Raw genomic sequence first — 27,220 nt, 5'->3', positions numbered from 1 at the left:
GCAAGCCCTGATTGGGTGGCGCTCAGGGGACCGTGGACGTGAAATTTGTCCTGTGCTGCCCCTCCTTTCTGAGGAGGGACAAACTGATAGCGGGGCAGAGCAAAGGCCTGGAATTGAGCCTCTCGTGACTCTCTTTTTTCGGCCGACTGACTCCCTCTCGTTGCGCATCTTGCACTGCACAGTGACTCAGGATTCCGACGTGTCGTTTGTTGTATTGAAGGCAAGCTCTTTGTAGTGCGATAAAAGGTATGTATTGACACTTTCAATATCGATATTCAACAGACTCTACAGTTACAGCGATCCCTCTCATCTCGAGCCTCTTCTGACATTTATCAGAAACAACAGTTACACCATGGAGAACGCCGCCGAACCCCCCAAGGAGCCCTCCAAGAGCGCCCTCAAGAAGGCCGAGAAGCAGGCCAAGATGGCTGCCGACAAGGCTGCAAAGGCCGCTAAGCAGGCTGCTCTCCCCGTCGTGGGCGGAAAGAAGACCGACGACATCATTGGAATCACCGTCACCAAGGCAGAGAACTTCCCAGCATGGTACCAGGAGGTCGTTCTCAAGGGCGAGATGGTCGAATACTACCAGGAAATCTCTGGTTTCTTCGTCCTGCGCCCTCTGTCAATGCACATCTGGAACGTCATCCGAAAGTGGTTCCAGGACCGCATTGAGCTGATGGGCGTCGAGGAGACCAGCTTCCCCATGTTCCTCTCCTCCAAGTCCCTGGAGAAGGAGAAGGACCACGTCGAGGGCTTTGCTCCTGAATTGGCTTGGGTGACCAAGGCGTACGTATTCATTACCTGGATATTCGTTCCTGACACAATCATTGACTAACCCCTATACAGCGGTGACAAGGATCTCGAAGTTCCCGTCGCGATTCGTCCCACGTCTGAGGCTGTCATGTACCCTTACTACGCCAAGTGGATTCGCAGCCACCGAGACCTTCCCCTTCGACTGAACCAGTGGAACTCGGTTGTTCGATGGGAGGCTAAGCAGACCACCCCTTTCCTCCGAACAAGAGAATTCCTCTGGCAGGAGGGCCACACTGCCCACCTGACCGAGGAGCTTGCCGGAAAGGAGGTTTTGGAGATTCTGGAGCTGTACGCTGGTGTCTATGAGCAGCTTCTGGCTGTTCCCGTTGTTCGAGGTCGCAAGACTGAGAACGAGAAGTTCGCCGGTGGTTACTACACAACCACCGTCGAGGGCTACATTCCTTCCAATGGCCGTGGTATCCAGGGTGCCACGTCCCACTGCTTGGGCCAGAACTTCAGCAAAATGTTCGACATCACTGTTGAAGACCCTGCCAACAAGGGCTCTCACATCCACGTCTGGCAGAACTCTTGGGGTCTGTCCACCCGTGTCATTGGTGTCATGATCATGGTGCACGGTGACGACAAGGGTCTTGTCCTTCCTCCCCGAATTGCCAAGACTCAGACCATCCTGATCCCCGTTGGTATCAACAAGAGCACTACCCCCGAGGACAGGAAGAAGCACGAAGAGCAGCTGGATGGCATCCGGGATACCCTGAAGAAGGCTGGTGTCCGTGCTGAGTCTGATTGGAGAGAGGGTTACACTCCTGCCTGGAAGTTCAACGACTGGGAGCTCAAGGGTGTTCCTCTGCGAATTGAGTTTGGCCCCAAGGATGCTGCCAAGGAGGTTGTCAGCTGGGCCCGACGTGATACCGGCGAGAAGGGTACCATCCCCATTGCCGATGTCGCTACCAAGGTTCCTGAGCTCCTGGAGACTATTCAGTCGGATATGTATGCCAAGGCCGAAAAGTCGTTCCGTGAGCACCGCCTGCAGATTACCAAGTGGGAGGATGTCCTTCCCGCTCTGGATGACAAGAACGTTGTCCTGATTCCCTTCTGTGGCGATGGCAAGTGCGAGGACCGCATCAAGGAGCTGACCACTCGTGAGGACACCCAGCCTGACGTCCCCGAGAGCCAGAAGCTCCCCTCCATGGGCATGAAGAGTTTGTGTATTCCTTTCGAGCAGCCTGAGGGTGTTGTTGCCGGCGAGACGGATTGTCTTAGCCCTGAGTGCCAGCGCAAGGCTCAGTTCTGGACCATGTTTGGTAGAAGCTACTAAATCTTTGGTAAAGAAATGGTGCATAGAAGGAGTTATTTGTGTAAAAAGTGGTTTTATGTCTCCCACTTGTGATTTGCTAAACGGTTTGATATTCACAAGGGGACTACAGAGGGATAAATTTATTAAATGACGTTAATGATCTTGATTTTCTTGTTCGCTTGTTTTTTTCCAGTGACTCTATGTATCTTGTACATCTATGTTCAGTTTTATCCTACTAGCACCACTCGAATCTCTCATTGACAACCCAGTCTATGTCTTCGGTAGCGCCCTCGCCGAACCAATTCAAACTGGCTAGGTTCTTGTCTTGTCTAACGACAAACGTAGTCTGGAATTCGGTGGCAGCCTCAGCAGCCTTCCTTACTCTTTCGAGGGGATTCCAGATCTCAACCTTTGAGCAGGCCCAATCCTTGGCTTCCTTCTCTGCAGCGCGGAAGATTCCTACAACAGCTGTGGATAGCTCCTCGTCTGAGATGCTCTCGTCCTCAATGACGAATCTGAGGAAGCTCAAGAGGTTCTTCTCTGGTTGATCTGGACCGCCGTAGTGATTCCGCTCGAAAAGACCCCATACTCGGGAGCCGGTTGAGGGAGAGGTGTAGAGGGCGCCGTGGACGGTGGGCTTGCGGCCAAAGGCGGCGTTGCAGATGAATGCCTCGCGGTAAAAATGCCATTGAAGGGCATCGATGTCTGGGATGACGGCAACACGGAACTTGGAGGCATCGACGGCGTTGGGCTTGGCTATTTCCTTGCGGATGAGAGCTTCGTCTCGCTCAGCCAATTCAGTCAGATGCTCTTCTTGAATAAGGGTAACAGACGACGTATCAAGCTCTGCAGCAGTTTGTCTGACGCGGAACTCGATCTGGGTGTTTTCCAGGGGCAGCCACCCGTGCTTCGCATAGAATACTCTCCCAATGTCAGAAAACAGGACTGAAAACGCCGGCTCGCCAATTTCCCGCTGCTGAGCCGCCATGTATCCGCGCAGCAGCTCAATCATCTTGCCGGCATACCCCCGGCCACGGAACTCCTTGTGAGTGAAGACGCTGGCGATGCCGTAGGCGAATACATCTTGGACGCTGCCATCGCGGTTTCTCACGAGGGCTCGCTTGCGCAGGGTTTCGCAGGCGGCCAGGACGGGACGCTCACCGTTGACCGGGGCGGCGGCGTCGTCTGTGAGGATCCAGTTGGTGATGCCGCCGTTGCGGGCGAGAGGGATGGAGAGAAGATACTCTTCGCGCTCGAGATAGTCCGGGACGGTGAGGCTGTTGCCCCATTCGGTCTGGTTGTAGAGCCAGGTTCGGGTGCGTTCTTGAGGGGTGGGATTGGTGAGGATGATGGTGGGGGAGGAAGAGGATGGGAGGGATGAGGCCGAGGCTGAGGATGACATGATGGGCGGCTGGAGTTTCTGGAACACTACTAAGGTTTGTCTTTTTGCTTGTGTAATACTGCAATACTCCAAGGCTGTAAGATCGCAGGTAATATCGACAGAGGATAGTTTCGTTGCCGTATGTAGCAAGGTGTTTAGAGTCATCGGCGAACGACCATGCTAACTCTCTTAGTCTCTTTTGTCCCCATCTTGACCTGGGTCATGTAAGCAAGGCAATGCCTCATATCACCACTAACTAAGTGCTTGTACTACAAAAAAACATGACAAATAATGAAAAAAGTAGTAAAAGTCTATATTCTATAAACAGAAGAGTCTCATGTCAACTGATGGCGCCTCAATTTACGTAGACTTGAGATCCAACGTCCAACTACCTTAGGTATGAAAACTGCTGCAGATACCCCGCCTTTTCAGGGTCCGAACCGGCGAGCCAGAATCGGCAACGGCGCGGGAGAGGCTTTGTTAGTCAAGGTACAGGAAACTCAGTTGTTGTAATTCTGTGCCTTATGAGAAACTTGGGGGGAAAATATGACAGGATACATGACTTTATCCTGTTTTTCTCTTTCTATTTCTTATTCTTCTTTCACTTTGACTTTTCTCTTTTGCTTTTCGCAAATTGTGGCGAGTTGTGTGATGTAAGTCTCAGGCGGCAAACGGCGGCTTTCGCTCTGATGAATTTGATCATCACATGCAAGCTCGCCCATTCACGTATTCCATATTACTTGACATTGGTTTGCCGTTAGTTTTTATTATATTTACCTGTTTGTTTCCTCTTATTTCCCCCTTTATGTTCTTGCGGAAGATGCTGGCATTGAGATGTAGAAAGAATTCTGAGTTACAGGTACTAAGAATCGCAAAAAGTTACCCATGTCGGTCTACGTGATTTGTTCGTAGCAGCTCAGTACTCCAACTCGGGGTACAGGTAGTAATACGCAAATTCAACAAATGGCCCCATATCATGTTTGAGATTCTACAGTGCCGATTACATGAGAGGCTGCTTGGAACGTATACCTCTTACCTCATGCATGTACAACCACGGCGGTATTACCCCAGAATATTTATTAGTAGCAGCAGGCTTTGACACATGCAATAGTAATAGACACAAACGCCGTCCACGATTCATAATTCGTAAGGTAATAAATAAAGCAAAATAGAACTATTGTCTATACTTTACTTTAGATTCAATTTGTAATGTAGGACATGCGCCCAATTGGATGATATGCTGAGTATCCATCAGTTTGTAATACCCAGGACATTACTACATCTCACAGGTCCCTTGACGCATCTCAACAGATCTTGGTAGTACCTTTAAGCCTGACGTCTTGGCATCAACTCTCCCTTGAGGAGTAATTTCCGGAACGCGAAGTATGTGAGACATTCCACGTGCATCTCAATTACCGTCTATCTGAGTTCAGCTGGCTTCGTCTATTTCTCCTTCTCCTTCTATTTTTTTTCTCCCCAACGCCGATTACCGAAGCAAACATGACGAAAGATTGAGCAAAGATACAGTACAAACCTTTGTCTGACAAATCCTCAATTTCTTCTTCCTCTGGAGACATCTGCCGCTGCACCTATTGTATCAGGAAGCCATTGGATACAGTGACAATATCGGATAAGATGGAAAGCAGTTCCTCTTCTCATCCGACCATGAATACAAACAATCCTCATTGTCCGGCGAATCAAGGGCTGGGACTACTCTTTTCTGATGCCAGAAGCCCAGCGAGAGACAGAGAACCGCACGCAAATCTCAACTCACTCAACTCAGACCAGCATCTCCAAGGCAACACGGTTTTCGATGCCCGGTTTTGGCAAGAAAACGTCCCAATGCTAATACAAAACGACGTCGCCGTTCAATCCGCTAATCTCGCTGTCCTCACCCTCATATATGCCCAGTCAGCAGTTGGTGTGGGATGCAATCATTATGAGAAAGCCTTGTGGCATTACGGCCGTGCTCTTCAGTTCATAAGAGAGACAAGCACTTCTCAAGAGAGCCTACGACCAGCCATTCTATGCTCCTTATTCTTTGTCATCTTTGAAATCATGAACGGGAATACAGACGCCGCAGAGTCGCATTTGTGGAACGGAGAAAAGATGGTGTTGGAGCTTCAGCGCCTGGAATCACGACCTAGAAGTATAGACATGGATGGAGAAGGGACTTTACGACGAGAATTACCTTGCGCGCTCCAGTTTCTGATGTTGCAGAGCGATACACCGAATCTTAATTTTGAGAGGGCAGGTTATTTGGAAGCGTTTATTCGGACAGCAACAAACCCGGATAGGGTACCGAACATAGTTCCTGGGGCATATCCAGATCAAAGAACGGAAAGGATTGAGAGATTATTATAAGTAGGCGATTTTATTATGACTGACAATGCGCTTATCATTTTTGGGTCGGACTATTTTGCAGACAAAATCTTCTTCTTTTAATAGATATTTCTCCATATCAATCATTTTCTGCTGTACATGCGTGCATTAAGTCTTACAGCTTGATTCACTTCTTCAGATCTATTCTACTTACCCACAGTCTTGATAAGATGTGAAGGTTCTGAGCCCGCCACATGAACCTAAGCTGATCTTTTAAATCGGAATGACAGGATAGCCGGCAGTTGTGGAAAGTTGCATGAAGCCTCCACTCTCTCCGGGACAGCATCTTCTTCGGTAAAACTAGGCTCTTCAAGTGCATCCAATGCCAGGCCTCTCTTGAAGAAGACGGCGAATAGTTCATGGAGAGGGCGGTGGAAGTAATACTATTACTTTCTGTCAGCCACTTACACTCTCACTTAAGTCGACAGTAGGTGGTTATTTGCCACAAGCTCCAGCTCACCTGTTTTGTAGGCTGTCCCACAATGAAAACGCCTTTAGATGGCTTGACGTGGAGGTATTCCTTGATAACTTTGCTACGGATGATGTGTTGCTCGCCGGTCAAGGGGTCGAATGTGATTTCGATGTTGCGGGAATAGGTGGATGTGAAGAAGACTGGGTGGAGGATGGTGGCTACGAAACTGAATTGTAGAGTAAATGTTAGGACCGAGTTTGCTCTTTTCAGAATAGGAAGAACTAGATGGGCATGGCGGTGACTTACACGCCGTCCTTCCTGAGTAGTTTCGGAAGCGCGTCTGCGAGAGGATCAAGAGTGGCGACGTCCATGATCGCCATGTTCATGAGGACAATATCGAAACCGCCAATCTTTAGACATAATTATGGCGGTTAGCCAATGCATAAATATTGCCAGAACGAGAAACAAAACAAATGACTTTAGAGTATCACCTCGGCAGCTTTTTCCACGAGGGGCTCAAAGTCGTTCGCATCGGTCACGTCCAGCTTGCTAAAAGATATTTTGCCATCTCGATCCGCATTCTCGTACTTCTTAGCCTGCTCTAGCATGCCGAAAGTGCCATCTGTGGCGATGATGCTAGCAGCGCCGTTGTCCGCGAGCCAGCGAGCACAAAGACCATTGCCAGTAGCCAACTCCAAAGCCGTGCAGCCCTGCTTGCTGAAGCTGGGGGCAAGGAGGCGCTGGAGAGACGGTTCTTGAAGCTGTTTCCAGTATTTATTGCCGTGCTCGCCGACGCCAGAGTTCCAGAATTCGGCATTGACTTCCCATGTGGAGAGAGCTTCTTTACTGAGATGGGGAGCCGACATTGTGCGCAGAACCTTCTTTTTTTCTTTCCCTATTTAATTTTGCCAATTTTCCAAGAATTCGAAGTCAACAATAAATCTAAATGAATTGATGAAAGGGGGAAGGAAAAGAAAGAAAAGAAGGTCGCTTCGTTGCATCGTGGGCACAGTATCTCATATTACAACCTGAAGCATTGTACTTGCAGCTCTCTCACTGAATTTTCACTTCACCGGATGAGTCAATCGGCGATGCAGCGTTTTAGGCTTCGCATGCGTACACCAATGAAAATAAACCTGACGCCTGCATTGGGATTGAGTTGCAGCGCTAGTACCAACACTGGGTACCTGCACGGATTGGAATAACACCGAATCTTTGCTTCTGGCCAACACAATGGATAGATAACACGGAGTGCACTAATATTGAAGCTGGAGGGTAGAAATGCGTCTACCGATGACGACTTTAATATGAGTTCCTGTCGGAGGCCAACATAAAGGTTCATAAATCGCGTGAATATAGCTTGTACAGCGCGAAGGGCAACCAACCGCGTATTTATTTACCGCGCCGCCTCCACCAGATCGCAAAGATATTCATTGAATTATGGCCTCTTAGCTAAAGCGTGCTCTAAGGAAACGAAGAAATGTTGCCAATGGGCCATCATCCAGATTCTCATCGCACCGCGCGCTCTCAGCATGCTGCAAAAGACCACTCATGAATCTAAAACGTTCGCCACAAGTTGGGCATCCGTACGGGAATTCTTTTTTCCTGTCGAGGAATCTTGGCCATAAATGACAATGGCCTGCGATCATTTCCATCTTTTCGGTATTAATTCCCGATGGACAATTACCGACCTCCATATGTAGCACCATGGCAGAGTCCGTGGCGAAGTTTCGAGGGCATCCAGGGCATTCAACATCTTTAGTGTAATGAATGAGATTGTGCTGGTAGAGAAGCTGCCAGAAATGGTCGAGATCTAGGCTATGGAGTATAGGGTATAAGGAACTAACATACATTTTTAAAATTAGACTGACTTAAGAAGTACTTTCGACAGATCTCACAGAAAGGATGTTGGCTAAGTTGGTGAATTGTAAGTTCGTTTTGGTTATTGAATTGTCGTTTGCCACAGAGAGTGCACCAGTTGTGTTTCATCTCCAAATGTAAATGGAGTTGGGTTTAGAGATTAAACTCCACGTAACAGATATGGCAATAATGGTCAGCCATATTGGCCTTCTTTTTTTCCCGTGCACTTCCGAAGATAATTGATGTATAAGGTAGTAAGTAGGTAGCAGAGAGGTATACAGAGTAGATTCGTTAGATCCCTTGCGTTTGCAACGATGAAATTAAGGGGCCGTGCACTTAAGGCTGCGTTACATAATGCGCCATGCTCTAATGCGATGCGTTGACCAGCCTTTGGTGAGATTCAGGATGCATATACCATATTTTCTTGGAGATGGGTGATAAATTTTGGAAGGAAATTGATTCAGATTGAAATACACAAGGAGGAGTAAAAGCGAAAAAGGACCAAGGATGCTTTCCGCGGTGTAAATCTCGATCTGAAACTGCCCCATAGTCGAGGCTGTACTGCTATGTACCTACAGGTAGGTTGACTAGAGATGACAATGAAGTAGTAGCACCGAGTATTGATGGTCCGCGCCTGGAAATCTCAGAATATGCGAACAAGATGCTCATTTAATTTTCAATTGTAAAACACAAATTTTTTCCTCCCCTTCTGCTTGTTGTATTCATACCTCATGTAATTGAAGCTTGGGTCAATGGGCCAAGTGGGGCGGAAGGATGCCATCCCTTCATCCATAAGTGTAGCAGAATAGATGTAAATACAAGCTTCATCTTATGTATAAAAGAGAATTGTCTCATAAAAAATGCACCATACGGAAATAAAGATGTTATTTGACATCAATACTCATTCATGTGTCGCTGCGTCCGTAGTAAACAACATGTCGCGCTGCCCGGTGCCGGTCCGCATTTTAATTCCCGTGCTCCGGATGCTCTCCCTCAACACGTCCGGAGCCGTAAAGCTTGGCATCATAGCTTAATCAACATAAAATGACAATATTTCGGATTTCCATCATGGTTAGATCAAGATTCGTTCTTCATTCAAACGGGTTTTCTCTGCAGAACGTTTCGAGAGAGAGTTTATACCTCCAATCTCGTTTGCATACAAGGCACGAAGCATTGAGCATCAACTGAAAAAACAATGGAGAAATCTCAAGAGTAAGAACTAATCTATAATTACCTAGTATTAGCATGTATAGCTATGCTAATGTTCACTATTCCGACTAATCACACAAACCACAGAGATCCCAACGTTAGCTCTCCCCAGACAAACCCTCAAGCCGACAGCAAGCCCAAAGAGAACTCTGCCCAAGATGTCGAAAAAGCATCTGATGCTACTCCGACACCTCCTGCAACTGACTATCCCAGTGGTATTAACTTGATCATTCTCTTTGTGGGCCTCTTTCTTGCTGCCCTTTGCGTCGGCCTCGTGCGTCTCCCCGTTTCAATCCTCCGAATTGCCTCTGTTCTTCTCCTAAATGGCATAGCTTACTTACACCATGTCTTCAGGATCGTACCGTTGTTGCTACTGCTATTCCTAAAATAACCAGCGACTTCAACTCCCTCGACGATGTGGGCTGGTACGGCTCCGCATACCTCCTGACCAATTGCTGCTTCCAACTCTTCTTCGGCAAGCTTTATGCAGAGTTTCCAGTAAAATGGGTATTTCTCACTGCGCTGCTCATATTTGAAGTTGGATCCATTGTATGCGCTACGGCGCCGAGCTCGGTCGCTCTGATTGTAGGAAGAGCAGTGGCGGGAATAGGAGGTGCAGGGATCGTTTCTGGAACTCTTATTGTAAGTCCCAAATATTATTCAAGACACGTCGTTGCTTTTCGATTCAATAATTTGTTGATATATAACAATAAAACTAGATTCTCTCGAGATGTCTACCATTGCACAAACGTCCGAAATACACCGGCGCCATGGGTGGCTCTGTGGGCATCGCTCAAATCACTTCGCCCACACTCGGAGGCGTCTTCACTGACAAAGTTACTTGGAGTAAGCAAAAACATGAAACCGTATCCTTTGGACTTCAAGCTGACTTCTCATGACTTAGGGTGGTGCTTCTGGATCAACCTTCCACTGGGCGCCGTGACCCTACTGACGGTGCTTTTCCTTGTAAAGATCCCCACTGACCCCATCCGCAAGACGAAAGGTACAATTAAGGGGTTTCTCGATCGATTCGACCTCATCGGTACCTTGGTACTTATCCCTTGGGTCATCTGCCTTCTCTTGGCCTTGCAATGGGGTGGAAACCAATATTTTTGGAATTCTTGGAGAATTATCCTTCTTCTTATCCTCTTCGCAGTTCTCTTCATCCTGTGGGTTTTCATTCAATATAAGCAGGGTGATAAGGCCACGCTTCCACTGCGTATTGTCAAGCAGAGGTCCATGGCTTCTGGGATGATATACATGTTCTGTCTATTCTCAGCTTTTTTTGTCATCAACTATTACGTTCCCATCTGGTTTCAGTCCGTCAAGGGCGTTTCGGCATACAAGTCGGGCATCTACTTTCTAACAATGAGCGCTGGTCTATCTTTGGCTGTTATAGCCTCAGGGTTCCTAGTAAGTGGGACGGAAGTTGTCTTTCAAGGAGCGACAGGCTAACAACAGGGAACCAGACAACTCGTATCGGCTATTTTGTTCCCAACATGATCATGTCAACTATACTATCTTCCGTGGGGGCTGGCCTCATCTACTCATTTGATCCCCATACAAGTACTGGACTTTGGTCAGTCATCTCGAGCCGCCATCTGATCCTCACTTTATCCTAACTTTCATCACAGGGTTCCATCTCTCATCATTATGGGCGTTGGTATTGGTATCGGCGCTCAGCAGCCTCTCATGGTCGCCCAAACCGTCTTCAAAGGCCCCGATATTGCTCTCTCTACCTCTGCTCTTATTTTCACTCAGACTCTTGCAGGTACAATTTTCCTCTCTGTAGCTGAAAATATCTTTCAGAATCAGCTCATCTCTCAACTACATAAGATGGTCCCCGAAATCGACTCACGCGACATCATTGAGACTGGCGCCTCGAGCCTTCGACCATTTATCGAAGCCAAGTTTCCCCAGTATTTAACTGCCGTTTTGACAGCTTACAACAATGCTATTCGTCATGTTCTTCTTCTGTCGGTCATATTTGCATGCCTCAACGCCATTCCGGACGCATTTATGGAGTGGGTAAGCCCAGTGAAGAGAGGAAAGCCAGCAGCCAAGGCAGATGCAACCGATGCAAAGACAGCAGAAAACGTCAAAGAAGTATCTTCTAATAAGGGCTGTAGTAAATGAGCTGTTGCCCTCTTAAGGTTTCGTCGAGCAGGAGTTTTCTTCCTGACAAAGAAATAACAGGATGGACATGGAAGTAAATGAGTCGGATTTTAATCCATACCTACCAGGTGCCTACTTTCTTTCTAAGACTTGTACACTTTTTCAACAAACGCCTAGTGCTTCTATACAGTCGTCTCACTAGATATATCGTTTTGTATTGCCATAGCCACGGTTTCCCGCGTCAGAGTGTCTATTCTTGTTGCCACACTGTTTACATCGCTTCCATCCATCCGACAAATCCAATCTTCACTGACATCCCAACTTGCATAATTGTCTTTATACGTATCCAATAACCTGAGGCACCCGCTTAGTTCTCAAAAACCTTTTCCATCCAGATGTCAAAGACACCTTCAACTGGCGAAGAAGTAATTCGATTAAGCCTGTTGCCTCTCGTATGGCTCAACCATCCCATTGGGTCTCCTGCTCCTTCTTCTACTGTGATAAAACCGCCTTCATCTACAAGTTTAGACCCACTGCCAGCTAAAACTGCTTGGCCTTGGCGAGACCTGTTTCGACTGTCGATGATATATATGCCTTTAGTCCATTGACCGGTTGTTTTTATGCGAATATCCTCTGGTGTATCAGGTATTTTCCATGCTGGATCATTTGGCGTCATGGCGTACCAGAACGTACACACATCATGTAATGAGAAACCTGCGTCCACGCCATAGCCAACCATATCCGCGACACCGCCTATGGCTCCATTAAGACAATGAGCGATCCACAATGCAAGCGGACTGCCGGCGTCGATAAAAGGCTTGATACGCTGGTTGAGAACATTCTTCGAGATGGTGTGTCTAGTGGTGATATCCAATGGGAGGAGCGTCAACTTCAAGCGCCGACTAAGTTTAGCTGGATAAGCTGGCAGATTGGCAAAGTTCTCGGATGCTGGTGGCATGGTGGAAACAGGCAATAACAAGGTAAGTGCATAGAGTCGAGCCGCCGCAACTCTATCAGCGTACGTGTTGAACTCTGCGACTGGTGTTACGTTTCCTGGAACATTTACAGCACCGCCCATAATGACGACTTCTTTCACCTTGAGAAAGGTCTCAGGATCTTCGGCAGCTGCAAGGGCTACATTGGTTAGTCGACCCATGGCCAGGATACTGATAGTGTCGAGAGGGTTATCTTTCAGAATACGGAGCATCTCCTTGTGAGCAGGCGCCTTGGATGCCGTAAAGAAAGGCGAGTAGGTTGCATGTTTGGCCGAATCATCTGCGTCGCCATCGAAAAGGTCATTCCAGGCATCCGAAGGCGCCAGATGAGGGTATGTATTGTGAACATTGTGCAACCCGTCCGCACCATCTGTAGAGCCTATATTAGTCCGTCTGATCTGGTAACTATGAGTAGGACAGTTGTCACTCACGGATATGCTCAGCGGTGACAATCTCGTCTTGTAGTGGGCGATCCGCTCCTAGAGCCACGATTGGCTTATGAGATTTCATGACTTCGAAACCTTCAGATCGTTCTGTTGACTTGCGCCATTCTATCTCCTTTTCAATTACATGGAAGAGAGCGAGCGCGTTACGGAGTCATCTATTGAGTAGTCAGCGATGTAGGTAATGGAAGTAGGGGGATTGAACACTCGCACCTTCGTACAGCTACATTTCCATGTATAACAGATATCAACATGACCTCGAGCAGCTCGGGATTGGTGTTGAAAGCCAAAAGCATGGCAATAACATCGTCAACGCCTGTAAATAGTTAATTAAGCGCTTCTCAACCGTGTGTCATTCATCTCGAACTGTTTACCGGGGTCAGTGTCGATTATGAGTCTGGTCTTCGGAGTCATTTTGTTCAATGAGTCAGAAAAAAGTATGAGAAAGAGTACTGTAGATATCTTGATGGCAATGGTAAATCAACACTATAAGCAACCAACTTGAACAAAGGCAGGTAGCAATTCAATGATAAGAAAATTGACTTTTCTTAGAGACAAGCAACTGAACTATATAAGCCGGTAGAGGAGTCAATTCGAGATACACCCTTTCAAGTTGAGCCCTTGCATCTGGTGGAGTACCAAATCATCGGTGGAGTTTAGACCAATATGGCAAGCAAAGCGCCAAAGGCGACACCGGGTGTCTACATATTCCAACTAACAATGAGATGAAAACAGGCACTTATCCAGGGTTATCCAATCTAAGAGTGCTCTATCTCAAAGCTCCACATCTGCTTGATTCTGAAAACTAGACTACAGTAGCTCAGCTACTTAGTGCCACATAAATCCAGTTATGCTCCAGTGTGGGCACCCTCCATGAGATCATGCAGCGGCGGCAGACTTGCCCCATTGGACCCTGAGAATCTCAGAGAGAAAGCTTCAGCGACATGATATCATGTAACTTATATTATATTCCTTTTCTTGTCGTATGAAGTACTAAAGTCATTTAGTGGTGTGTCGCATGGCTCGTACCTCAATGGCGAACCCTTGCAATCAATTTCTGTTGCTTATTTAGGAAGGCCTATTGATCAAATTAATTTTGCTATCCAGCCCCCTGTGTTGCAAATGATACCGAATACTAGACAAAATATATTTATAGCGGTAAATATTTTTATGTATACCTACGGTAGCCTACGGTAGCTGATACTAGAGAGATGTAGATGTAATAGTAAATAGTAGAGAAATGTAGATATAATACTAAATACTTAAGAATAATGGCTATCATAGTAGAAAGTAGCCTATATTTAAAGAGCTAGGTGTTTGCTATTTAAATAAATACCTATAGGAATGAATAAATGGCCTTCCTTCACAACTGGTTTCAAGACTCAAACTTCACATGGCCCTGGACTGCTGGCTAGCCACTTCCTTCATTGATGAAATGATAATACATAAGCAGCAAATACATGGTGTAGTAGACGTTTATTTGGCTAGATTGGAGTAATTTCAGGGTACATGTACAGGCTTTGGCTGGGGTGAAGGGTTCTAGTACTTCTTTTCGTCCGCCAGTGAAGCGACCATAGACCAAGTAAGAATTACATAAAATAAGCAATCATTTGACTTTTCTATAATAAAGATCAATTAATCACTCATACACTTTGGGTATTCATAGGCACTCGGCGTATTGCTCGTACCCCGAGATTGGTGTGGAGTAAATGAAGAGGTGATTTCAATCTCGCTCGAGGATGGCTTTACTTGTTCATGCATATTACCCATAACTCTACTAGATGCTATGATCTTTCTTTCAACATATCTGCTCGCAGCGTGGAAAAGAACAACAGTGTTTTCCAGCATGTCACCTCCCACCATCGTATTTGACTCTTCAGAGTGCAATCAACTTGCGGAAACGAGAGACTTTAGTCTCGCTCGGAATACTTTCCTTCCTCAAGAAAAACCTTGCAAGCAACTCTCGGATAAATACTACGAGCCTTGGGAAACCATTGCTGCACAACTACGGACTTTGATAGAAAATAGAGAGATGCGAGACGCCATAAATCGACTCTCTATTTTGTCAACAGATGGCCTGAGCACAGAACCTGAGTGGCGCCGAGCATATGTAATGCTGGCGTACATGACGCATGCATACATATGGGCTGGCGATAACCCAGAGGAAGTTTTACCGCCTCAAATTACAATACCGTTTCAAGCGGTGTCCGCACATGTGGAACTCCCCCCGGTTCTTACTTACACAGCAGCTAGTCTTTGGAACTTCAGTTGCTCGGGGGAAGACTTTTCCGAGCCAGAAGATCTCAGCACACTCTTCACGTTCACTGAGACAGAATCTGAGTCGTGGTTTCTACTGATCAGTGTAGCCATGGAAGCCAAGGCCAGTGGTATCATACAGACTATTGTCGGTGCTACGGAGGCCATCAAGACACGAAACTACAATGTCATCAGTGACAAGCTCCAGGATATTAAATCATTTATTAAGTCCGCAGGCATGCTATTAGAAAGAATGTACGAAAAGTGTGACCCGATGATCTTCTATCATCGCGTCAGGCCGTTCTTGGCTGGCAGCAAGAATATGGGAGCCGCTGGCTTGCCTCGAGGTGTTTTTTACGACGAGGGTGAGGGTAAAGGCCAATGGCGGCAATTGCAGGGCGGCAGCAATGGGCAGAGCTGCCTCATACAGCTCTTGGACGTCGTTCTCGGCATCGAACACAACTCCAACTGCGCCACCGACCAGAAGAGCTTTCACCATGAGGCTAGAGATTATATGCCGGGACCACATCGCCGATTTCTCTTGCATATTGCCGAAGCATGCAATATCCGCGAGCTGGCAATGTTGCCGGAAGGTGAAGTTGCATCGGCGGAGCACCAAAGGCTACGGTCCTCGTACCTGGCTGCCGCTGATCAACTTTGTGAGTTTCGATCCATACATATTCAGATTGTGACAAGATACATTATTTTACCTTCCAAAAAGCCGCTGAAGGGCGAATCTAGGCGAAATTTAGCCAGCCCAGTGTCCTATGGGATGGAGAATGCAGCGAATGATGCGATGATTGGAACAGGAGGTACGCGGTTAATTTCTTTTCTGAAAGAGACTAGAGACGAGACATTCAACGCCAAGAAACTGGATGAGCGTGTATCTCAATAGAAGCAGCGACTATAGTACTCAGGCATAAGTTAGATACCTTGAGCTTAAATATTTCGGCAGATGAGATGGTAATGTTAGAACTAGAGTTTGAAGGAAGCAGGTATATTTATAAAGACATCGATGAGGATCTTGCCTCTGACTTGGAATAATAGTGACTCATTATTTGCGCTCATATATGCAAGCCTCTTCCCCCAAGGGTATTTATAATATACACGTAACCCTTTTCTCTTACTACATTCATGCTTCTGGGATTGCGGCCAAAGATCTTTGACAAAGACCACCCCTTCTATGATCTTTTACTATCATGACATCTAAAACTTCATAAATCCTAGCCTCCATCATATCATTATCCAATAAACCAATCCAAAAACTGAACGTCAAAATCATCATTTGGGTTCCACGTAAAGGTACTTTTGTGCCTTTCCGGAGCAGTTGATGTGCATTCCGTTATGGCCCCACGATCGGGTGTCATTCGCCGGGGACACATACCGCAACAGAATTTCAAGATAAAAAGAGGCGTTGAGTCGTTTGATATTGCAACACAGCTACGCTGCACACTACAATTCCACTTTCTCCCCACAGGTCGATATTCAGGGGGAAGCCATACAAGTCTTTCTGAATCAAGGGTAATCCATGAGCCGCAAGGATATATAGCATAATTGTACTTGTCTTGAGCTCGCAAAATATTATCTTTCCCCTCGGCCCTCAAGCTTGATTGACCTTTGAAAAAAAAGGCTGTTACTCTAGGATTGCGGTTTGCTCCAAACAGCTTGTTTTGATAGTAGATTCGCTTCGCGTCTTTCGAAGAGATATCCCAAACAGCAGCGGAATTCATCGATGTAAGAGCTATCATTGCTGAATCAGGAGAAAATAAAGCCCCATAGTGCCAATGACTATCTCCAGTAGGAATATCAAATACGTGCGCTGCAGAGTCGGTATTCCAGATTTTTAATACTTCAGCATCCCATGTCGCAACCATTCTCCCATCGGGGGAAATCGAAATTCGCTTCTCCTTCGAATGGGACGGATCCGAATCTAGCGAGACCATTTCGTGCTGAACAATTTCTACGACCGCAATTGATCCCTTGGAGCCGCCAAAAAGTTGGTTTGTTCCATTTGGTGAAAAGACTGGACAATAAGACGCCGCTTTGGTCCTCTGCAAGCATTGACGCGACGCTACATCCCAAATTTGGATCGAGTTCTCAGATCCGACTGCTAGCAGCCGCCCATCATTTGAAAATGCTGGGTTTCCACTTGGGATCCCTTGTAGTTCGATTTTTAATATGGTTTCTCCCGTCATAATATCAAGTAAAGTGCACGTAGGCAAACTCCCCCCATAGAAAATAAAGCTGGCCACATGTTTACCATTAGGGGAAAATGCGACGCGGCTGATCCAACCAAAGTTGAATGTGCGAACGATACTATCTGTATCAATGCTGTAGATAATAAGTTGTCGCCCATTCGGTGTATTGACATTCATGGCAAGTATATCGTTGCTAATAGGCGAGAATGCAATATCCCTAACGCCTCCTTCAAGAGATAAAATTGTAGTCTTCATGTCTTCATCTTTCTGAGTGTTCCAAAGACCAAAAATCATCTTTCCGTTATCAGCATAAAAAATCATACCAAGAAAATCAGGCGCAGAAGGTAGCAATGAGATAGCATTTATTCTCCCACGCGGAAGTCCGATTTGTCGTACAATTTTACTTGAAATAATATCCCAGATCGTCAGCAAGTTCCGGCAAGCGTTGTAGACGATCAACTCATTGTTGTTCCGTAGAGAAAAGTTAAACCATCCGTAGAAAAGCTTTTTGTATGGATGTTCGATGCCGCATAATGTTCTGCCTGTCTCAATATCCCATGTCCAGATCATTTGGTTCTTGGTCTCAAGAGCTGCCAACCAGGTACAGCAGGCAGACACGCTCAAGACTTCATAACATGCTTGACGACCTCCGTCTAGTCTCTGTACACAAGAGGTCCAATTTGTGACATTCGGCCAGATTCGAGCCCAAGGTGGGGCTTCCGCGTTGAATTGTTTACGAGTGATGCTCCCAGTTGGACTAAAGAGCAATGCAGATATGTAAACTTGTAAAGGAGCATCCTCTATAGCTTTACCAAACATTTGGATGAATCGACGAGCATCCCATACTTGGTCTTTTAGTCCATGCCATTGTGTGTCAGCCTAGTAATCTGATCAGTACAGGCATTCTTTCAGTAGTAAATATATGAGCTCACCAAAAGCCTATTCAGCTTCTGCATTCCCATTTGCCCGTGATACATGCTACGAAGAAGACTCAAAGACTCCAGCCAATATATATACTTCTCTTTAATGAATTTGTATATGAGCTCTTGGCATATGTCATCGTTAGAATGTGAAATTGATTCCGCAAAGTGATCGATCCAATATACACAGCAGTATCCGACTGGGGCAAGTGGATCAGGACTTGGAACATCCTGATCAGTGAGATCATACATGAGAAATCCAGGTTTGGTGAGACCGTAAATATCTCTCCTCAACGTGTTCATCATTGTTGAGATGGAGACTTTGAATATGTGCCTGTTAATGCACTGCACACCGTCAGAAAATAATTTAGCAGAGGCCTTGTTGATAATGAAGTCTTTGGCGGATTGGTGAATAAAATAGACGATCCCTCTCCTTTTAGTTAGGAAATTGCCGCAATATCCTAATGCTTCTTCCCAGCGATTCTCCAAAGACTCCATCGTATCATCACCATTTGAAGGGGAAAAGGTCAAGGTTTCAAGCTCTTGTATGCTTAGTGGTCGGCGAGCAACGGTGATGATGGCCAGAATTCGACTACCCCAGTGGAATTCACTACCGAGAACTTTCTCTATCATGCGTTGGTATATATTATCAAGCCCGGGAGGGTATGCAGCTAGTTTCGGGCGACGATCGAATGAGGGAGCTTTTTTAAGCATCTCACAGACCAAAGCTACCCAGAGAAAGGTACCATGTGCATTGTTGATGAGGTATTCCTGTATCGAATCTGTCTTATCCTGCTGATATCGTTTTTCTTTCGATAGAAGTTGTACCTGATAGTAGATATATGTTCTTATAGCAGCCGATACCAATTGTGAGTTGGTTTCAAGGCTTATGACTGACTTATTCTCAGTTTTTAATAGGACATCTTGAACGTTTGTCACGTTGCGGCTTGAGACAAGCCATTTAATCCCAGAAGATGAGGAGCTTTGTCGTATCAACTCAAGAAACTCGGCTAAGTCTGTCAGACACTCATCGAGAGCATCAATTATAAATGTCAAATCTCTTATAGAGGGGTCTTTGAGTATTGCAAAAAATATGCGCGACAGGACGATCCATGAATTTGAGTCCTCAAATATAGATTTTCCAGATTTATCATACTCGTGTCTGACGTATGATATTAAATGCGGCTGCTTAGAAATAAGCATGTGTAATAGTCCGCGTATGGCTGATGGCATTATTAAGACGAGAATCCGTTGCCTGATAGAAAAAGTAGTACAAATTGGTGGAAGGCGTCAAATCTTGTAAGTGATCGATAATCCCGCATAGCAGCATAGTCTTGCCTTTGCCAGGATCGCCTCTTATCCATAATAAACACGTTTGAGGATCCTCACACCACTGTTTGTATGCCTCATTCCGCAGTATCCAGACAAAGGCATCCATCAGTAAACCGCCCTTGGTCTGTTCGATACGGATCCTATCATTCGGAGGGCTTGTAATATACAAGTCCCTGAGACAAATTATATCTGCCTGACTCTTAAAGGCTATGTCCGTCTGATTCTTGGACTCCACGGATGGGTACCTATCCGTTTGAGGGTAAAAGTCGATTAGGCCTCTTGCAGCGGATGCAGCTGTTGCGGCGGCAAAATTCTCCCACGCCTCCAGGTCGCTCATAATATGACCATCTCCGTATGTAGACACACCTTTAATAATAATACAGGAGAGTTCGTCCCAGACTCCGGCACCTTCTGTCTCAAAAGCTATAATATTATGCTTCTGCGCAATGTGGTCGCGATCGATCGCCGAATTGAAGTCTGTGTCTCCAGATCCAAATCTTCCGACAAAAATAGACGGCTGTTGGGCGGCCTTCTCATCGCCGTCATCTTCTAATTTCTTCTTGTACTCTAGGCGCAATCGAGGGAGCAGATGATCTTTATCGCAACCAGTTTGCTCGCAGCATGTCCTTCTCGACCTACCACATACAGGATCTCCGGCCTCATTATGATCGTCACATATGCATTGTGGCGAGCGGTAGTGTTTGTGATAATAAGTCGATCTAAAAAGAATGTCGTTTGTGGAACCCGGATATTGGTAAGTGGCCCTGCGTCTCTTCCGGCGCTGTTCCTTAGTTTCCATATCCTGAATCTTTCTTAGATAGGATGATACTTTCTTCTCTAGGCGCTGCAACCCCATTTCTGTTTTGAACATAGCGACTAGATTCCGAACATTCTTATCCGGCCGGCCAAGGCGATCCTCAAGGGTATCCCGTTCACGGAAACCATTCGGATAACGGCGGCCTAGGTCATATTGGACAACAGTGTCGCTAATAACCACATCTCCAAGCAGTAATTCTTTGCCCATAGCATTTGGGACACCGTCGCAAGTTCCAATTAACAATAGAAGCTTAATGCAAGGATAGCTCGATCGAAGGCTAGCTGCTGTGCTTGCGGCAGCCACTTTGCCCGAATTGCATAGAAGCACAACGACAATATTAAACCCTCCCATATAACCTGTCGTATATGTATTGGGATCTCCTATAGCTCGACCGAAGGAATCACCATCCTCATTCCAGAAACCGTCTACTAAGAGACAGACAGCATCGTATTCGAGGTCTTTAGCACAAACGATTGCAATTTCGAAGTCATCGCGACTTGTCGGGCGCAATGCTTTGCGGGTTGTCGTACTAGTAGCTGCCATAATAGGCCCAGGTATGTAAAGCGAAAGGGAAGTTTGGGAACCGATATTTTCTTTCTTTCTTTTATGTTAGCTATATACCTAGACAAAAAGTTATGTCGCTTACATGGTCTGTTCTGGCAATTGGGGTTAATACACTTAGCTAGATATAAAAATAATATTGCATAATAATAAGCCTAACGTGAGAAACTCGGATCAAAATCCAAGAGAGCTTTCTGGTCGAAGGAAAGACATTTTGGGATTCAAGATTGCCTTGCCTGGGTATTAATGCGGCTGAATTTTTAAGCGCCAAAGAGCCCAAGATCATTAGGCAGCTAGGGTAATGCAGAAGGGTGTATTGTATCTACCTAATGTTACATGTATCAAGATAGCCAATAGCAATCTTTATATGAATCCAAATACAAAAAAGTACCATAACTTCACTAACTCCAAATCTCAGCCTTCCAATTAATTAATATTCTGCAAGAAAAGCTGCTGTCGAAATTGAACACTTAGCGGGATGGGTTGACCTCAATATCCAGGCTGCGGTCATGATTCTGAAGAGCCTGAAGGGTCTGAATACACCAGTTCGTCTTCTCGACATTCCCTCTGTCCTCCCAATAAGTATAGAGGTTAAACACAAAGATTAATGCCTCTTGAGCGTGAAATGTACTGGCAGTCATTCCCGCGCCAAGGGAAATTCCAATATTATCCGCATACTGATCCAAAACATCGTCATCCTTCACAAGGTTCGTCAAAGCCGTTGAGAGTTGCGGTTTGTCCGGAAGCTTTGAAGATAGCTCCGAAGATATATCATACAGATGCTTTATCAGTCTGTTTAACCGCACAATAACAGACCAGTAGAAGAGCCAGTTGCATTTAGACGAACAGTCTGTAAACTGCAGTTGCTTCCCGGGGAGGTAACATGTATCGCTCTCAGCAGTCAAAGTCACAACTAGTGTCGGATGTGGTGTAACGGAAGTCATCTGCTGCAGACACTGGTTCAACTGTCGATCCACAATGGCAGCCTCACCGAGCAAAAGTTCGGCAGCCAGCCAAGCTTGACGGATCTGAATTTCAGTAGTGTGCTTCGAAGCGTACAGCCTGTTCGCATCGTATTCCAAGTTTGGTAACGCGACAGCTGCTTCAATCATCTTCTGCATTAAATAATCTGGATCTTCTTGCCGGGCAAGATAAAGAGTGTTGTACGGCGGCTGGGACATGAAGTAGGGCTGTTGATGTGTTACAGCATCGTAAAACTTGCGGATCAGTCAGCACATAATTCCCAAATTATAGTACTACTTTCAGGTTATTTGGACGTACACCAAGGAATCGAAGTGCCTTAAAGATGGTTGACGTGAAGACACTGTTTGATAACTTCCCACCAAACCGTTTCACGAGCTGTAGACCACCTCTGATATGTGATATATAGCCGCTAGGTCCGCCCTCACTTGTCAGAAGCTCAATGCAAGAAAATACCAAGACACTTGCTAATACTGTATCGATTTCATCTGGACGCGGATTTTGCTTTAACCATACATCACTGTTCCGTAGATTGTGCAGTGCATTAACGTATAGTTCGGCCGAGATCTGTGTAAGTGTAGCATCCCCGTCTTTTCTGCCAATGAAGCCCATATACAGTGCCAACAGTCCTTGGTTGACTAGTTCGCCTCGATTGTGGAATAGCGTTGGAAGAGAGCATATCCATCCTCCAGGGAACGTTCTCCAGCTGCACGGGTCCGCGTCAGGGGGGAAGAGTAATTTGAGGAATGGTCCGACGAGGGCGTCACAGTCCACAGCTGTCCGCCCAATGCCGCTTTCCGGTCGAGGTAAAGACCTTATCGCCAGCTGATACCCCCCGTGTGTATTTGACGGGTCTGTGATCAATCTAGAAGAAGGGTCATGATTCGCTAAGTGTTGAGGTTTATGGTTAGGAGATGTATAGCTGGTAACCAATTTGAACTTGTAATTGCGTTCATAGCCCAAACATCTCCTACCCGTACAGAAACAGCGCTGGCACTCGGGAAAGCCGAGATCACACTAACATGCGATCAGTAAGTAAATGCGAACAAGACCAGGGGAATTGACTCAGCCGACCCGTATCTTCCTTTGACGGCAGGTTCCGCATCCTTTAGACCATCGACTGTAGCGCGCCATTCCCTGTGGTTCTTGCAGAAGCGCATGCAGCCCCGTTGAAGTGAGTAGATAGTTAAAGCTTTTAGGTTTTCTAAGTTGTACATGGGCGGGTGGTAACAAGAAGTTTGGCCACTGAGTAGGGTAAAGCGGCAACGTTGAGGCTCATTTGTACCAAGCCAATCACGTCTTGGGACGCATCACTCTTCGGGTTTTCGAGTCGGTGTTTCAACGTATTAGTTCTGCCGACTCAATTGCCGTATGGGATCATTTGAGAAAAAACAATGGGCCTGTCTTGAAGCTTTGAACCTGGATCAATAGACTAACCAAAACGACCATAAGCGGCAGGGCAGGCTACGATTTCCGTATTTGGAAATATGGAACTTGAGCTGACGTTCGATCATCAAAGAGTAATACATGTATTGTCGCTCATTCTGTCTCAATTTGTAAACCAAGAAGCGACAATTTTAACTGTTGGATGTCATATGCATTAAGAGATACTTGTAATACCACACATCGATGTTATCGGCTCTTTGAATGTCGACATTGTTACGTTCACGACTCTATGGATCTGCTCAAACCGGCCCTTGAAAGCTCTGGTGTGAGCACGACGTGTATCAAAGAACTGGAGAACAGCCAGACTGGCTCTGTAACATTTATCTTCGAGGAAGGAACTAAAGCCTAAAACCGCATTCCAGTCGTCCCAGGAGCAAATCACTTAGGAATGGAGGATTTAAACGAGATCATCTCAACAATTCACGGCTCCCAACTGGATGGTGAGGTGATCATTTTGCAAGGAGAGATACCGAAACCAACCGTGTTCGGTGTTCGGGACAGAGTCGAGCGAGTTAAAGGAAGACCATCTGAATCATATTGCACAACAACCAAACGATGTCACGATCTAGCCGATGTCAAGAATAAGTCTAGAGAGGCAGAGCCGATAGGACAATTTCATCATACAACCTAATGACTATCGTGATGTGAAATGATCCATGACGATTGGAGTTCTTCAACCTCGCTTTTTAGATCCAAGCCGACTGCATTAATCATTTTGTGAAGCTGCTTCAACAGGGATGTCTGCTGTGATTCATGGGTCATTTCTTTGCCAGCCATCAGGACCCCTGCGAATACTACTGGGTCCCAGCTTTCCGGATGATGATTACTGATTACTGCCCCTGCAATGGACTGAGCATGCCAGGCCATGGAGGTTACAAGGCTGGAATGAGCCCAGAGCTTTGATAAACGGGGCCGCCGGCTGAGCAACAGAAAGGATGTTATATAATACGTTACGTTGGCGACAAGAGCGAGAGGCTCGGTGAACAGCAGCATTGGGAAGGATGGGTCGTCTGGGGCGCTGATGCTGCTCACTTCTATGCTGTCCACAACCAAGAGAGGCTGCACTTCCATTGAACGATGTTTATGCCAATCTTGGCATTCTCTCCAGAGAGAGGCCCACCGAGACCAGAAATTTTTCGCAAGTTCATCGGAGGTTGTTGAGTCTTGCCGATTAGATCTATCGGGTATCGGACTCAACGAGTATTCAGTCCCATACACGATATGTAAACATTCCCCCAGGCGCAATAACGATGCTTGGCAATCATATCTGGCACCTGGACGAAAGACAAGTCGGCTACCGGTATCTCGAAGGGTACATATCGAGATTTTCGGGGAGCGTTTGCCAATTATAGATGCCGCAAGGTCTATGGTAATGAAAACAAGTATCAGTCTCATTCTAAAACATGATGTCCAGGATCAACCGTACCAAACTTGAGTAAGGCCCAAAACAAGGAATCAATGGTCTCCTCAGGGGGTACGAATGTTATAGTGGTATCGTAAATGGTACTCCGTGCCAAGATACCGGTCCATTGCCGAGGCTTTGATCCAAGTAGCTCCTTCAATGTTAACAACCCGTGTCCTATATGTTTGACAGTAATGTCATCCGGTTCAAGCTCGAGGCCCTCTGTAGCATGTTGACGGTACGTGACAGCATCTGGAATAAAATCAATTTCAGACTGCAAAGATACTGAGGCATAATGTTCGGAGGCTAGCCAGAGAATTGAGGACATGAGTGATCTGCTGGATTTGGCCAGGACCATAATATCGAGCCCAGCCGCTGACTTTGATCCCCCAATATCCAGCCACGGACACAAATTATCACGAAAGTGCCGCAGTAACGCAATTTCTTGATCTCCAGGAGGTAAGCCGAAGTTTGTTGGGAAGTCATAGGCTGAGGCTTTCTCCAAACATGACTTTCGTGAAGACGTTGGATTCACACGAGCCTCAGTTATCACGGCCAGACTGTTGTCTGCTGCAACAGTCACTGTAGACGCGTTATTGAGGTTAGAAGATGGAAATAACTCGGATCTTGGCTCTTCATCTGAATCTTCCAAAGCTACAGAGTCCTCTATAGCTTCACGATCTTCTTCTTGGATATCTATACGCTGTGGAGTGACTGTTTCGGGGGCGAATGGGGGTCGAGGAGTCTCGGCCGTGACGGATGCTGGTTCAGGCAGTATACCTGCGGTATGAGCATCCGCAATCTGGAACGTTGCATTTTCTACAAACTAATTTCAAATATCGTCAATGTTGATCGTGGGTGAAGAGCAGGGTGCTCAAGTCTACCTCGATAGTATCGTAAGTCTGTGCCACTTGGTTGATATCTGGGTCTCTCAAACCCTGGTATCGAGATGTCGGGGCAGGTATGAAGATTAGACCGTCCGGATATTCGCACGAAATTCCCCTGGAATCGCAACTGTTGCATCGAGGTTTCTGTTCATCACCTTTGTCGAGTTGTCCATTGTCAGCGAGTTCATCGCTCCCCCAATATGTCGCGGCTGATTGTGGAATGAACGTGAAATGAACGTGACTTACACTTACGCCTCCGTCTACGACAACTCAAACAACCAGTCCGGGCGCGTTTTTTGACACCAGTTACGGATCTATTAGGCAGCATAGCAGAGGATTTCACAACGTGATGTCAAGAAGGCACCTGACAGGGGCTCGGCTTCGGCCCAAAATGGCAAATTATCCCCGCCTCAGTAAAAGCAACTACTACTATCGCTTGTTTTTTCATGATTTAGTATGACTCTAACGGGGCCCTATACTACACGTCATCTTAGACACCGACGTTCCGTGGCGGTTGTGTTTCCTTGTCCGTCTTTGGGGCGGCTCCCACCGGATATAGGATCACGTCGGCCTGGAATGGGATCAGAGATAGGCTGACGCATCTCTTGGCTGTCCATGAGAAGAACGACTTATACCTCAAATTGTTGTTCTTTTTTTTTTCTGTTTTTTTCTTCTTTTTTTCCATGACTAGACACGCTTGGTTTCGCCGTTCGTAATTGTTGAGAGAAACTACTAGATCACATGTTATCCGCGTACTTCATATTTGAACAAACATAATGAAGAATATACCATGATAAATTGCAAGTTGTCGGTTTCTAAGCGACTGTGGCGAAGGAACGTAACATCCCCTCAACCCTGTAGCGGTTAGTTCCACTTATGATAGCCAACTAAGAGTCTTTTTCAAGTTGGTTTCTCGCGAAAAGTTGCTAAAAAGAGATTATTGGTCCCTAACTTGTTGCCTTGAGGAACATCAACTCTGCCAACAGGTGTCACTTAAATATCCGCGCGGATGAGCGATAGCCGACGGCACGGATCAGTGGCAGCCGTCATGCAAGTTCTCGGCGACGGCAACCTGATATAGACTAGTGTCAGAGCTTAGAGCAATTATGCTACCTGTATGGGGATCAAGGCATTTGACCGAAGCGGATGTAGCTCAATTTTAGTGAGATGACGCATGAATTAGGACGACTGCCTAGGCTTAGCGAGCGTATAGCCTCATCTACGGAGGTAGCTCCGTACTGTATTTAGAGATGAGAACTAGGCGAAGCTGTTAAGTTGCCGGTCATTCGGGAGCGTGTAGGTGCTTCGGCAAGGTCCCGAAGTTTGAAGTTCAAAGTTACTCCGATTACTCCGAAACTTCGTGACAACAAAAAAGAGACAAATTAACAAAGACGGGTGTGTCTTCGTTGGCGTTCAGCGGTAATATGATGCTCAAAGCCTCTGAGGGAAGATAAGAAAAAATCCACTTGTTGTGGCAACCTAGGTGATACTGGTGGATATTGCGGCTCTTATAACCTACAGACTATACCACAAACCTAGCACAAGCAACTGAAGT

The 27,220-nt window shown here is 46.3% G+C and overlaps 9 protein-coding genes across 9 annotated transcripts; 3 read left to right on the top strand and 6 right to left on the bottom strand.

Annotated features, from left to right (window-relative positions):
* Window positions 1-352: 352 nt before the first annotated feature.
* T069G_10574 (tRNA synthetase class II core domain (G, h, p, S and t) domain-containing protein) lies at window positions 353-2,089 on the top strand (the record flags this gene model as incomplete). Its single annotated transcript, XM_056177784.1, has 2 exons — window positions 353-786; window positions 847-2,089. The coding sequence occupies 2 exons, from the start codon at window positions 353-355 to the stop codon at window positions 2,087-2,089; spliced, it is 1,677 nt and encodes a 558-aa protein (XP_056024074.1).
* A 214-nt stretch (window positions 2,090-2,303) lies between these two features.
* On the bottom strand, window positions 2,304-3,470 carry T069G_10573 (uncharacterized protein; the record flags this gene model as incomplete). The annotated part of the gene is made up of 1 exon (XM_056177783.1): window positions 2,304-3,470. One exon carries the CDS (start codon window positions 3,468-3,470, stop codon window positions 2,304-2,306), a length of 1,167 nt encoding a protein of 388 aa, XP_056024073.1.
* Window positions 3,471-6,031: 2,561 nt separating this feature from the next.
* T069G_10572 (methyltransferase domain-containing protein) lies at window positions 6,032-7,109 on the bottom strand (the record flags this gene model as incomplete). Its single annotated transcript, XM_056177782.1, has 4 exons — window positions 6,032-6,214; window positions 6,292-6,469; window positions 6,550-6,653; window positions 6,735-7,109. 4 exons carry the CDS (start codon window positions 7,107-7,109, stop codon window positions 6,032-6,034), a joined length of 840 nt encoding a protein of 279 aa, XP_056024072.1.
* A 2,189-nt stretch (window positions 7,110-9,298) lies between these two features.
* On the top strand, window positions 9,299-11,448 carry T069G_10571 (major facilitator superfamily domain-containing protein; the record flags this gene model as incomplete). The annotated part of the gene is made up of 7 exons (XM_056177781.1): window positions 9,299-9,315; window positions 9,400-9,586; window positions 9,667-9,954; window positions 10,032-10,158; window positions 10,217-10,725; window positions 10,782-10,891; window positions 10,947-11,448. The coding sequence occupies 7 exons, from the start codon at window positions 9,299-9,301 to the stop codon at window positions 11,446-11,448; spliced, it is 1,740 nt and encodes a 579-aa protein (XP_056024071.1).
* Window positions 11,449-11,794: 346 nt separating this feature from the next.
* T069G_10570 (inosine-uridine preferring nucleoside hydrolase domain-containing protein) lies at window positions 11,795-12,932 on the bottom strand (the record flags this gene model as incomplete). Its single annotated transcript, XM_056177780.1, has 3 exons — window positions 11,795-11,919; window positions 11,962-12,792; window positions 12,854-12,932. 3 exons carry the CDS (start codon window positions 12,930-12,932, stop codon window positions 11,795-11,797), a joined length of 1,035 nt encoding a protein of 344 aa, XP_056024070.1.
* A 1,779-nt stretch (window positions 12,933-14,711) lies between these two features.
* On the top strand, window positions 14,712-16,016 carry T069G_10569 (indoleamine 2,3-dioxygenase domain-containing protein; the record flags this gene model as incomplete). Its single annotated transcript, XM_056177779.1, has 1 exon — window positions 14,712-16,016. The coding sequence occupies one exon, from the start codon at window positions 14,712-14,714 to the stop codon at window positions 16,014-16,016; it is 1,305 nt and encodes a 434-aa protein (XP_056024069.1).
* Window positions 16,017-19,428: 3,412 nt separating this feature from the next.
* Window positions 19,429-20,931, bottom strand: T069G_10568 (NACHT domain-containing protein; the record flags this gene model as incomplete). The annotated part of the gene is made up of 3 exons (XM_056177778.1): window positions 19,429-20,165; window positions 20,211-20,690; window positions 20,745-20,931. 3 exons carry the CDS (start codon window positions 20,929-20,931, stop codon window positions 19,429-19,431), a joined length of 1,404 nt encoding a protein of 467 aa, XP_056024068.1.
* A 488-nt stretch (window positions 20,932-21,419) lies between these two features.
* Window positions 21,420-22,061, bottom strand: T069G_10567 (uncharacterized protein; the record flags this gene model as incomplete). The annotated part of the gene is made up of 1 exon (XM_056177777.1): window positions 21,420-22,061. One exon carries the CDS (start codon window positions 22,059-22,061, stop codon window positions 21,420-21,422), a length of 642 nt encoding a protein of 213 aa, XP_056024067.1.
* A 2,706-nt stretch (window positions 22,062-24,767) lies between these two features.
* T069G_10566 (uncharacterized protein) lies at window positions 24,768-25,838 on the bottom strand (the record flags this gene model as incomplete). Its single annotated transcript, XM_056177776.1, has 2 exons — window positions 24,768-25,597; window positions 25,772-25,838. 2 exons carry the CDS (start codon window positions 25,836-25,838, stop codon window positions 24,768-24,770), a joined length of 897 nt encoding a protein of 298 aa, XP_056024066.1.
* Window positions 25,839-27,220: the final 1,382 nt, after the last annotated feature.

Source organism: Trichoderma breve (genome assembly GCF_028502605.1).
Source record: "Trichoderma breve strain T069 chromosome 7 map unlocalized scaffold00007, whole genome shotgun sequence".
NCBI lineage: Eukaryota > Fungi > Ascomycota > Sordariomycetes > Hypocreales > Hypocreaceae > Trichoderma > Trichoderma breve.
This window is presented reverse-complemented; position numbering and strand designations above follow the sequence as displayed.